Genomic DNA, 13513 nt, shown 5'->3' with positions numbered 1-13513 from the left:
GTCCCCTAGAGCCTCTTCCACCCCAGCAAGCTGGCACAGCTCAGTGATGAGCGATGGGAATATCAATGAAGGACTGTTTTGCATCCGATACTCCCTTATTTCATTGATGAAGAGCTCACCAACATTCAGCTGAACACCGTCAAGGATGCAGGTTATCATCTGAGCTCTTGTGACCGGGACATTCCATATGTTTGAAACAGGGGAGATACGGCTGCATATGATGGCCAGCCATATCTTCGCTTCGGCAGTGAATTCTTTTGATGTGATCCCCTTCTTCTCAGCTGCCCATGGAACATCTGCACCCGGGAATAATTTGGACACCAACCACTCCCCTAACGCACAGTCTTTTTGCTTGAATGGGGTCATGTCGTGGTTTGGCAAATGATAGAAGTCATTCACAGCTTCTGCCCCAAAGTGCACCATTTTGCCCCAAATTCTCATCTTGGGATTTTTTAACTTGATGGCTGGGAGGTTGGCGTAAAACTCCATCATCCATTGCTCATTTGCTCGGCAAGGTTGAGGGGCAAAACTGTTCCATCCCATGTCCATTAGCCTTTGATAGAACTCGGGAAGACGTTCCTAGACATCGTCCATCACTATACCGCTTTCCGGGAGCACCTTCTTCGAGATCAGGTTTTCAAAGTACCGTTCTTGACACTCCAATGACAAGAAACAGTCTTGGTCAAAGTTTTGTTCAGCTTCCACGGAGTTGTCACTTGACGATCCTTCAGAGTTCGCGTCCATTTTTCAATTATAGTACCTGTCAACAAGTGATAAGAGTGAAAACATGGTATGGCTATGAAGAATAGTGCAAAATGAAGCAAATATGCCAAAAGAATGATCGGGCTGTCGAATCTCAGATTTAGAAAAAATTTCAGGATTTTGAAATTGGAAGATGCCTGGTCTCTGATATCGCATTTCCTAAAGAAACTTCGCAATTGCGAATTTAGCAGAGCAGGGAATTGCGAAGAAATATCTCGCAATTGCGAAACTCTCAGAACTTCCCAGTTTTGGGAATTGCGAACAATATTTGGGAAATGCGAAGGTCTGAGGAAAGGTCATTTCTTGGCAATTGCGATGGGTTTTTCGCAAATGCGAAGAGGCCATCGCAATTGCGAGCCTTCGTCCCCAGTCAAGCTTTTCTACAAGCAACAGTACCACGCCCCAAAATTTTTCAATCCAAGTATTTTTTAACGAACCCAATCATTATTCGAGCATAAATCATGCATTAAACTTCATAAACGACCATGAATCAGAAAATGTTGATGGTTTGGCCAAGAATTTCATTCGGGCCTTTCATCGAACATAAGAAACGCACACAAACTTCACTTCCATTAGACAAGTTTTGGGTACTCAGACTTCCCCAATTTTTTTTGCAACAAAGAAAATCGCACAATCTCAACCAAACCTCACCCAGAAATTAACATATGTTTTGAAAAATTTTGAAACAATTTCGAGCAAAGAATGGACCCATTTGGATTCTAGGGTTGCAGAAAATCAAGAAAAATAAAAGAGAAAGTGAGGACGAAGAAGATGAAGGAGTAATGATTAAGCTTTCATACCTGATTCTTTGTAATGAGGAGTGAGAGTTGAAGGGGTTTACAGTGGTGATAGTGAGGAAGATGAGTTTGAGAGCCTTACCAAATGTTTTGTTCAGTTTGGGTTCAAAAATGAATGACTGACTGGTTTTGACTCTCAGAAGTCGCAATTGCGACAGAACCTTCGCAATTGCGAAGGTCACTCTTTTCTGCATGGTTCGCTATTGCGAACAAAAGCTGGGAATTTCGATGGGAAAGTTCGCAAATGCGAACAATATTTCGCAAATGCGAAGCCTGCCCCTGCATTTTCCGACAGCTACTGGTTTGGCCTCTCCGAGTCACTCTGATCTGCTCAAATAAACTCCAACAATTCTCAAACTTTGCAGATTAGTTACAAATAATATACTAAGCTATTCAAAAAAGTAAAATTTCAAAATTGACTAAAAATTTTGATGAACGATGGGTTGCCTCACACCAAGTGCCGCATTTAACGTCGTGCCACGACGCAAGCAACTTTACCACTTTTCTCGCCACTTGGATGATATGAACTGGGCACCTAGCTTGGAGTCAAGCTTGTGACCACGAGCGATGGGGGATGGTAAGTTGATAATCAAGCCAATCTTTAAATTCTTCATTTTGCACTTCTTGGCTCGCATGTGAGGAATGTCATTTTGTTCTCTTGTTTCTTCAAACTGTAAAATGTATGGTTGTTGTCTTTCCTCCTTGCAATCCCTCGTTGGCTCTTGTAGTTCAATTTCCATATCACCACACAATTCCAACGTTGAAAAATGCTTGGAATGTGACTTCAAACCTTCACTTTGCAATTTTTCTTGGATTTTGACATCCTCTTTTTCCCCCAGATTAGAGTCAATATCAACCACATTTGCATTTACACCGGTTGACTCTAATTCTTTATTTTTCTTGGCATTATTAATACTCATAGGGTCGGTTGGCGGATGTTCAATTCTTGAATCCTCATAGTAAAGCTCACTTTCTTCCTCGGAATTGGACTCTTCTTCGCTTTCTTCCACACTCTCAAGTTGGTGGGCATAGTGAGCCTCAACGAATATTTGCATTTGATCCTCCAAAGTGCGAATATGTTCATCATTGTGAGCCAAGCTTTGTTTCAAGTCCTCGAGTGCAAAGTTGTGCTTCTCCTCATTTTCAAGAATGGTCTCCGACATGAGCATTACTTTCTCATTGTGAGCATTTGAGAGTTCTTCTTGGTTTTGATCAAGTGCCAAAGAAGGATTTTCAACTTCAATCTCCAAGGAAGGTTCTTGGCTATCATTCACTTGCGAGGCTCTTTGAATCCTTAAGGCTTCGATCATCTCATCCATTTGTGAGTGCAACCTTTCAAGTGCCAAGTCATTTTGGAGACTATTCTCCAAAAGCTCCTCCAAGGCATTTTGCTCCTTGTTTCCTTTGTCAAGTAAACACTCCAACATAAGCTTGAACTCTCCACTTTGGCCATGCTCAACTTCTTCAACTTCCATAGCCCTATAACTTTCATCACAAAAAGTAGAATCATCATAGCGGGGGCTTGGGGAAGGGAAGGACCAATAAGCACAATCATCCCAATGACCATTTTGAAAACCACACTTATCACAAATACTCCACTCATAGGGTTGAGATTGTGCGCACAATCCACCCCCGGGAGAATTTAAATAATTTTGCCACGAGTGTGGTCCTCCATAATAAGGACAAGGGTCATCAAAGTATGAACAACTACCATCCGACCAATTTTCATTATATGATGCCATTTTTCAAAAATATGAAAATAAACAAGAAACAAACAAGAAATATAGACCAAGGTAAGAAAATTTAATTACACAAATATTTACAAGTTTGGACCAAAGCACTTTCGCTTATTTCTCAAACAACCTAAATTACGCCAAATTGTTCCCCGACAACGGCGCCAATTTTGATGACGTCCAAATCCACTACTATAAAGTAATAGACACGGTCGCATGCAATATAATCTACCCTACTATGAGTCAGGGTCGAATCCCACAGAGAACAATGTGTAGGCGATTAGGAATGTAAGAAAATTATCGCTTATCGCGTAGTGCCAAACACTAAGAATTTGGTTTTGAAAATGTTTATATCTAAATGCGGAAATGTAAACTAACCTAGAAAGCAAGTAAAATGATCAATGACTACAAGTATGGTTGCATTGGGAATTACACTCAAGTAACGATCCAATGTATTTCATGATTTTACAAATATGAGCGAGTTTATGTTAATTAGCCACGGATAATAATTCTTAATTAGCTTCTTCCGAAGACTAACAAGACTTCCTAATTGAATTATCCCAGAAACAATTAGAAGATTAAGCAAACCCAGAATGGCTACAAGTAGTTCAATCCTATCCCTAGGTAGAATCTATAAAATGAGGGTTAACGCCTCAAGTTCTTGTTAATTAATCTTTCCCAACCCCAAATTAACTTTTTCAAAATTAATTCGGAGTTAATAGGCGAGTCCTAGGGTTAGCTAATCCCTTTGGAAACAATAAAGAACTAGAATAATTAAAATAACAATAACTCACTTCATAAATAAATAAAAATCATTCAATACATAAGCACAACAAGGTATTTAATCCACACTTTAAACATAAATATTTCCATAAACAATATTTTAGTGTTGAATAAAATACTACACACTTAGATATACAATACAAAGCAAGGAAATGAAGAAAGCAACATAAATGGGTAAGAAATTCTCAACCAAAAGCTTCAATCTTCAAGACCAAAGTGTGTGTGCAAAGCCCTAGCTTCCAAAACTTGTTCTCTCTTGCCCTAAGAACTGAAAATAAGCCAAAGATATGCGAAAGATATGTTTGGTCGTGTATAAAAATGGTTTGGGGATAAAAAATGTGAAATTCCAGATTTGCCCAGGCCTGAGAATTTATCCTCGCATTTGCGAACAATAGTTCGCAATTACCAGCTCTGCCTGTGCTGCTTCACTTCGCATTTGCGACAAAACCTTCGCATTTGCGAAGGTTGACATTTCCAGTTGACTTCGCATATGCGAAGTCGTCTTCGCATTTGCGAAGACTGCCTGTTTTGTATTACTTCGCAATTCCCATGAATCTGCTCGCAATTCCCAAGCCTGAATCTTCGCATTTCCCAAGTTCTGGTCGCAATTGCAACCACTGAGTGCATTGCCTAGATTTTTCCTCTTTTTAGCTTCTTTTTGACTTGTTTTCACTTGGTTTCTTCACCATTACTTCTAAATCACACACACCCTGTGAAATAGAAGTAAACGACATTAAAACACATGATTTTATCACTCAAACATAGCAAAAGTATAGGTTTAAAGACAAGATAAGTTGGTAAAATACCAACTTATCAAATGACCACAAAAATTTCCCCGAAAATCCTTTCAAATGCCACCCTCTCACTCATAAACCTAAAGACCAAACTACTTTTCTCCAAAAAAATTTTAAAACGCTCTCCGTACAGTAGACTCACAGCTACAGTTCACGCGCAGTGGCAATATAGCCACTGCTCCTCCGTCCACCGGTGGAAAGCCACCGGACCAACGCCAAAGTTGCGCCAATCAAAGGCGAACACTGTCCAAAAAACTTCACTCCAAAACTCCAACCCAGCTGCTACGAATTTCAAAAATGGCAACGTGTTTTCTGTAGGAAATAATCTCCTGGGTGCTTCTGAAAATTCCCAGCTCAATTCTGGGCCAAACTTAACAATTTCAAACCGTGGAGACTCTTCTCCATCACCAGATGCAACTCTTCTCCAAAAATCAACAGCTTCCACCGTGGGAATCACTCCAAATGATCTACTAAAGAATGAAGGCAGCTCATAGGTGGCCGGAAATGGAACTCCAATCGGTCAAATTGAGAATGATTGGTACCAAAAGACGCGCAAGGAAGAGAGTAACAACATTGAACCATCAATTTTATATGGGTACTAATCCACAATTTCAATTTTACGATCTCTCCACCTAGTCAACTCAATTCCACCAGGTGCTCGACAATATGTCACCCTTCCCTCTGGGCCAATTGGAATGCTCCAACCTAATTCAAAGGCCCCTACACTTCCTAAGGAGCAGGTAAGCAAAGTTTCCTTCCAATCTAATATAGGAACTGATCAAAAATTTCAAAAGAGAAACTCAGAAGTTCCTCAATTGGTCGGCCATGGGGTTATGCTGAACCAAATGGCCCAAGACCAATGCCAAACGATCCCAAATATTCAGGGGATAGATTCCAAATCATCTAACCAGATTCTAATCAAGCCAATCTTGTCGAATGTTAAAAATGGTAATTTAGTAGATTTAGCTTCCACGGGTGTTCCACCAAATGCTCCTCTCATTTATGTCACCCCAATTGACCAAACATCCAATGATGCTCCTCAATCTAATCCTATGGATGTTAACTGTCATGTTTCAATCCAAGAAGCTCCCCAAAAGGAAAGTGATCACACTAGGTCCCAGCCCACAGACCCTCATTTGACAACCATATATGCACCTACTGCTTCTCTGATTCAAAGCAAAGTAAAAGGGACCCCTGCTGCCAATGAAAACCCCCCAGGTTCTATTGCTCACCCTCAGCAACATCAGGCACATCCCACCAACCCCCCTCACAACTCCATAAAAGTTTTCTCCAATTTTGACAAGCCAAAATACCCCAAAAACAACCCTAGGCCACAAGCAAAAAATGCAGACACCCCTGCCTCTGCACAAGTCACTCCACAACTTCCTGCTCCTACCAACACTAACTCCCAAACCACCAATACTTCCAATAAACCCAAAACACCAAACACCCTGTCCCAGCCTCCACCATCAACAGTCAAACAATCATTTGTGACAAGATTAAGGGCCAGACATGAAGCAGAGATGTCACCAATTCAGTTCACAACCCCTGTCATTACCACCAAGCAAGGGAAACCTGCTGTGATCTTTAAGAAAGAGGATTACATGGTCAAGTTTGCTGACAGATACAAATTTACAGTGGTAGCTATATTCCAATACACCACGCCAAGGATGGAAGTCATCAGAAAAAGTTTTATTGCACAAACTGAACTAAGGGGTGTGGTCAATATAGCTCATTTTAATGCAAGAACAATGTACATTGACATTGACAATGAGTATGATCCCTCTACTGTCTGGTCCAAACAAAACATGTACATTCAGGGCCAACTAATGAGGATAGAAGCCTGGAATCCCATTTTCAAGCCTAATGAAGATTCCCCTGTTGTTCCAATTTAGATGATGATCCCTGAATTACCATGGCACTTGTATTACATGGACATTCCCACTCCATTGCTGTCTCCAATTGGCAAAGCTCTATTCCTGGATTTGGCCTCTTTTCAAAAGACAAGAGGTAGTGTAGTGAAGATAAAAATGCAAATTGACCTCACAAAGGAGAGACCAACTCATGTCTGGCTTGGCTATGATGAGGACCAGGATGTCAATGGTGATGGCCAATGGCTTGAAGTTCAATATGACAACCTCACCTCCTACTGTTCTCACTGCAGACACCTTGGTCACTATACCCAGGCATGCCCAGTTAACCTCAAGGAAAGGGAGAGTCAGAAAAGAAAAGAGGAAGATGCAGCTCAACAACACCATCACAGGCAAAGATTCCACAGAAGCACATAGAAAAAGCTGAAGCAAGTCAACAGCACCACAACAACAGACCACAGGAAAAAGCAAACAAAGGGGTACAAGACCAAACAGATAAATCAAAAACAACATATCACCACAAGGAAAGTCAAGTTCAAAATGAAGACAATGTTCCACCAAAAGATGAATGGCAAACTCAAAGAGGAAAAATTTCAAAGGAAATTCTCAAAACAAGAAACAGCAGCAGGCTTACATACCTAAGCAGCAACCAAACCAATCAGTCCCCTCTGCAAAGGCTGATCCAGCCCTTGCATCAGTTGAACTCATCAATCAGCAATCAGGTATGATTCTTGGTGCTCTCCTTGTATCTGCTGATGCAGCAGATAAAGATTCTGGTGCTCAGAATTCTGCTAAAGAAGTTAAAGGAGGTAGGGAGGTCTGTCAGGAGAAACCTAGTGTTATACAGGATGGGGTACCTACAGGGGTGGGTGTTCCTCATGTTTTGCATGAGTGTGCAAGAGCACATATGGTTGAACCTAGGTTGTACTGTCAAACCCCTGCAACCACTATCAACAAGGAACCTCAGTTCTCTAGGGAACCTTCTGATGATGAAGACCTAGCCAAGGATGATGATCATCTTAGGAGGGTTATGAAAGGTAAAGCTAAAGTTCCAGATTTCAACATACAACCCCCTAAACAAAGAAATAAACCCAGCCAAAAGAAAAGACAAGCAATAAGGAAACAAAATTCAGGAATCTGTATAAATGAGCCATCTGATCCTTCCCAGCTCTTAAACCCAAAAATCCAACAAAAGTTCAGACAACACCAAACACCAACAAAGGAGTTCCCTTCTTTCAGGAATCATGTCATTATTAACCCCTCCCTTTCTCAAACTCTGCTTCCCAATAAAAAGTTACACTCAGATGGAAATGAATCTGAGCTGGTCCCCAATAATCCAAAACACCCAAAGTCCAATTCTGCCCATACCAGCACCCCCCAAAAAAAATTGTCTCCCACATCCTCTAGATATGGTACTGGAAGAATGTCCTCTCAACAGATATATTCCTCAGCAGGATGAGTATAGACCAATCGAATCTGAGGATGAAATTGATGGGAATCAAGAAGTTGACAGGGACTCTAGTGATGAAGATCTTGAAAAGGAAAAACATTGTGAGCTTCTGATAGCTGCAGTAAATGATGAGCCAAATGCTTCTGCATCTCTGTCATCTAGAAAAAGCCCTTCTCCAAGATTAACCAGATGTAGAGCTGCTAGAACCAGAAGCAGCAGTGTCCGACCAAAACACAACCTTAACCCCTCATTCCAATGATTAGTACAATCATTTGGAATGTAAGAGGCATCACAACCTCTGGAGCTATTGAAAGGCTCAGAATTCTGAATCACATCCATAAATTTTCCTTCATTGCAGTCCTAGAACCATTCCTTGATACCTCTCATATCAACTTTTTCAAACTCCAACTCTCCATGCACCAAGCTGCTACCAATGTCAATGACAAGATCTGGGTCTTCTGGGATAAAGAGTTCAATGCTTCAGTCACTGATCATGATGAACAATAGTTAAACCTTGAGATGAGACATGTGGAATGTGACACCCTTTTCTTCCTCACTGTAGTCTATGCCAAATGCAAGCCAATTCTGAGAAGACCCTTGTGGGAAGTGTTGAGACACAAATCAGCCACTTATGATTCTCCATGGTGTGTGATTGGTGATTTCAATGTTATTGCCTCAGTTGAAGAAAAGATAGGAGGCATCCCATACCAAATGAACAAAAGTCTGGATTTCCTATGCATGGTAGAAGATTGTGTTTGGTGGATTTGGGATTCTATGGTCCCAAATATACCTGGTCCAATGGTAGAGGTCAATGCTCCATTGTTTGGAAAAGATTGGATAGAGGGCTTGCCAATGACCAATGGTTAGCTGCTTTTCTTGTTACTACAATATCTCACATAGCATCAGCAGGCTCAGATCACACTCCCATTCTCATGCAAATTAGAGTTAGGCAAGAAAATAACATCAAGTACTTTAAGTTCCTAAACCTATGGGTTGATAATCCTAATTTCAAGCCACTTGTTCAAGGAATCTGGGATGATCATGTTACTGGTAGTCCTATGTGGATCTTCCATCAAAAATTGAAATCCCTCTCAGCTTGTTTAAGTCAGTGGTCAAGGCAAGAATATGGTGACATCTTCCAAAAGGCAAAAGAATATGAAGAAAAGGTAAAGGTAGCAGAGATGGTTTGGGCTCAGACCAATTATGAAACTGACAGGGCAAGCCTTCATGATCTTAAAGCCCAATACATAAGATACATGAAGTTAGAGGAGAACTTTCTTAAACAAAAAACTCACCTTCAATGGTTCAAAGATGGAGATGCAAATACCAAATACTTTCACAGCCTCATCAGAGGCAGAAGAAGAAAGTTATACATCCACAAAATCAAAGATGAAGATGGGCAATGGATTCAGGGTGATGAGGCTATTGGTAATGCAGCCTGTGACTTCTACCAAGACCTCTTTACTGATCCTGGAAGACCAATCAGAGAAGATCTTTTGTCATGTATTCCTTCAATGATCACTCATGAGGATAATGATACTCTGCCTGCAGATCCTGCTTTATCAGAACTCAAAGAAATTGTCTTCTCCATGAACCCCACCAGTGCTGCTGGACCAGATGGCTTTAATGGCAAATTTTACCAATCTTGCTGGGACATCATCAAGCATGACCTCCTGAATGTTGTGCTAGACTTCTTTGGTGGTTGCTCAATGCCTAAATACATGACTAGTGCTTGCTTGGTTCTCTTGCCAAAGGTGGAATTTCCTAACTCTCTGACTGAATTTAGACCCATCAGTCTCAGCAACTTCAATAATAAGATCATATCCAAAATCATCTGCACCAGACTTGGCCCCATCCTCCCCAGAATTATCTCTGCCAACCAGTCTGGATTTGTTAAAGGAAGGAATATCTATGAGAATATCATGCTTGCTCAAGAAATTGTCCATGGTATTAAGAAGCCTAATGAAGGATCAAATGTTGTCATCAAACTAGACATGGCCAAAGCCTATGACAGGGTCTCCTGGAGTTTTACATGCCTAATGCTAAGGAGGATGGGGTTTGGTGAAAGGATCATTGACATGATCTGGAGAACCATGTCCAATAATTGGTACTCAGTAATCGTAAATGGCTCCAGATGGGGATTCTTCCATTCAACCAGGGGCCTAAAACAAGGAGACCCCCTTGCTCCTGCCCTATTCATTATAGGTGCTGAGCTTCTATCCAGAATGCTCAATATCCACAATCATGACCAATTATTCAATGGCTTTTATATGGAAAGAAGGGGACCTCAGGTCAATCATTTGAGTTTTGCAGATGATATCATAGTCTTCACCTCTTAGAAATGGTCCTCTCTTCAGAAAATCATGTGGACCCTGAATAATTATGAAAGCACATCTAGCCAACAGATCAATAGACACAAGAGCCACTTCATGACATCCCCCTGTGCTTTCCCCTCTGCTGTTAGAAGAATTCAATCTGTCACTGGCTTCAACAAGAAGTCATCTCTCCTCACATACTTAGGTTGCCCTTTGTACATTGGCAGGATGAGAATCATACACTTCAACACTCTTGTCTCTAAGATTGTTAGCAGAATTAGAGGTTGGCATGGAAAAATGTTGTCTCATGGAGGTAGAGCCACCCTCATCAAACATGTCCTGCAGTCAATGCCTATCCACCTGCTGGCAGTTGTTTCTCCTCCCAAGATTGTAATGAAACAAATCGAAAAACTAGCTGCAAATTTATTTTGGGGAATGGAAAATAACAAAAGAAAGTATCATTGGGCCTCTTGGCACAAACATTGCTACCCAGTAAATGAAGGAGGCCTAGGCTTCAGGAATTGAAGATATCTGCAAATCTATGAAATACAAGCAATGGTGGCATTTCAGAACTACCCAGTCCCTTTGGAGTAGCTTCCTAAAAGCCAAATATTGCCAGAGATCTAACCCCATCTCTAAGAAATGGGACACGGGTCAGCCTTTAGCTTGGAAAAGACTAATGACCAACAAAAGTGAAGGTGAGAAGACTATACAATGGAGACTTCACTATGGGAACTGCAGCTTCTGGTGGGACAACTGGGTTGGAGTTGGGCCTTTAGCATATCATAGACAGGAGGGAGGCAGGCCAGGGAATATCACTACTTCCCATTTCTGGGATTCAGGTCAGTGGAACTTTCAGAAGCTCAATGCTTCTACTCCTGCCAACATGGTCCACCTAATCATGCAAACTCCCATTTTTTTCAATAGTAACATCCAAGATACAGCCATCTGGACCCCTTCTTCTGATGGTAGATTTACTTGTGCAACTGCTTGGGAGCTAATCAGGATCAAGAAACAACCTAACCTCTCCAACAAGATGACATGGCATAAGAAAATCCCATGCAAGTAGTCCTTTTGCCTTTGTAGAGCTCTCGAGAACAAACTCCCTACTGATGATAGGGTGCTTCTCTTCAGAAGCCCTACTATGATCGGATGTGTGTGCTGCTCCTTTCACACAAATGAAACAGTTGATCAAATTTTCAGCAGGGGTAATTTCGCCAGAATTGTGTAGAAGAGGTTTGGAGGACCAGTTGGATTCCATACTGAAGACCTGCCTTTCAAAATCCTTCTAATGAAGTGGTGGTTCTTACACAGCAATAATGAAGTTCAGAAACTCATCCTTCACTCCCTTCCTATCATAGTATGCTGGAACTTATGGAAGAATAAGTGTAGTGCAAAGTATGGAGCAAAGTCAACTTCCTTAACAAGAGTCTTGTTCTCCATTAACTCTGACATCAACGTGCTGCTGAGGGCCAATTTTCCTGAAATCAAATGGCCTCTCAATTGGCAGGAGCTGTACCCATTCATTGAGAAATTAAAACATCAAAACTTTCTCTGCTCAAGTAGTATGGGAAAAACCAAGCCAGGGCTATGTCAAAATTAATAGTGATGGGAGTGCTCTCACAAACCAAGACAAAATAGGAGCAGGAGTGATCATTAGAGATCACAACTCTGGGTTCATTCATGCAATGGCAGCCCCCCTAAGGGAAGGGACCAACAACTTTGCAGAATCTGAAGCTGCTTTTTTAGGAATCCAATGGTGCTTGAATAACGGGCTCACAAGGATCCACTTAGAATCTGATTCAGCTCTCCTAATTCAATGGCTAACCAAAGGTAGAAATTTCCCATGGTCTATCAAGATGAAGTTACAACAGCTCCTTGATCTCTGCAACCTATGTGAAAGCTTCATCTGTTCACATACTTATATAGAAGCCAACTACCCTGCAGATTCACTGTCAAAACTCAGTCATGATCTCAGTATTATGACTGAGTATAACAATGTCTCTGCATTACCTACGCTCATCAAAGGACAGATTCAATAGGACTTCCTAGGTACTCCTACCTTCAGACATAAGAGAACCAGAAAGATTATGGTTCCTTCTCAACACGCATGTTCTTCCACTTCATCTCATGGTTATGGCTGATGTTTCATTGTCTCTGGGCCCCCTATATCATTCCAAGATTCCATGCAGGACATCACAAACAACAACAACTCCTTCCTCTATAGGAGCAACACAGTCAAGTTCTTTTCACTAACCTTTCTTGTTAGTTTGCAGGTTGTTCTCTCCTATAAACTACCTACCCCTTTGCTAGAGTTTCAGAGTGTGGTATTAGCCCTTCTGCTCATTCTCCTGGAACTCCAGCAAAGAATTGTTGTAGGTTATCAGGAAAAAGGTCTTCAGGCATCCTCCATGATGAATCAGCTAATATGTCTCTTGGGAGTGGTATCAACATCTTGGATGTTCAATCTCCTGAATACATGTCAACTGCACATTCACCCTTCCCAAACAAAGATGAAAAAACTGGAAGAAAGGCAGCCAGCTTCCCACAAGTATGAGAGGTTTTTCTACAAGGTTAGTTATCATCCAAATGACATGGTTTTTAGGAGTGGTATTAGCATTTACAATGCTCATTCTCCTAAAACCATGCCATTCGATGCTCAATCAACAACCCCATAGAAACACATGCTCACAAAGACTCCCAAAAAAGGCAGAAACTGTGCAAGGAAAATGTGCAGCAACTGCTATTGTCTGCAACAGCTCCAGTTCAATTCAAGTTTTAACTTCTGCACACTTCACCAACAAAAGAAGCAGCAATGCCAAAGAATGCAGCAAGCACAAGAACCTACATTCAAGGTCACCACTTAACCTGTGAGCTGATGCACCCAACACTCCTCTCCATATGGTGCAATCTTTCCCAAAGCACCTGTGCTGATCAACAGCAATACACCTCACACATAAACACCTGTGCTTACCTCCCATTAGCACACTCTTGCAGACAGAGAGAAT

The 13513-nt window shown here is 41.3% G+C and overlaps 1 protein-coding gene across 1 annotated transcript; it reads left to right on the top strand.

Moving 5' to 3' along the window:
• The first annotated feature begins 5209 nt into the window (after positions 1 to 5209).
• Positions 5210 to 13183, top strand: LOC109214970. Its single transcript, XM_019378951.1, has 2 exons — positions 5210 to 5609; positions 12782 to 13183. Exons 1-2 carry the CDS (start codon positions 5565 to 5567, stop codon positions 13181 to 13183), a joined length of 447 nt encoding a protein of 148 aa, XP_019234496.1. The 5' UTR covers positions 5210 to 5564.
• Positions 13184 to 13513: the final 330 nt, after the last annotated feature.

The sequence above is a fragment of the Nicotiana attenuata genome, unplaced genomic scaffold (genome assembly GCF_001879085.1).
Source record: "Nicotiana attenuata strain UT unplaced genomic scaffold, NIATTr2, whole genome shotgun sequence".
Lineage (NCBI taxonomy): Eukaryota > Viridiplantae > Streptophyta > Magnoliopsida > Solanales > Solanaceae > Nicotiana > Nicotiana attenuata.
This window is presented reverse-complemented; position numbering and strand designations above follow the sequence as displayed.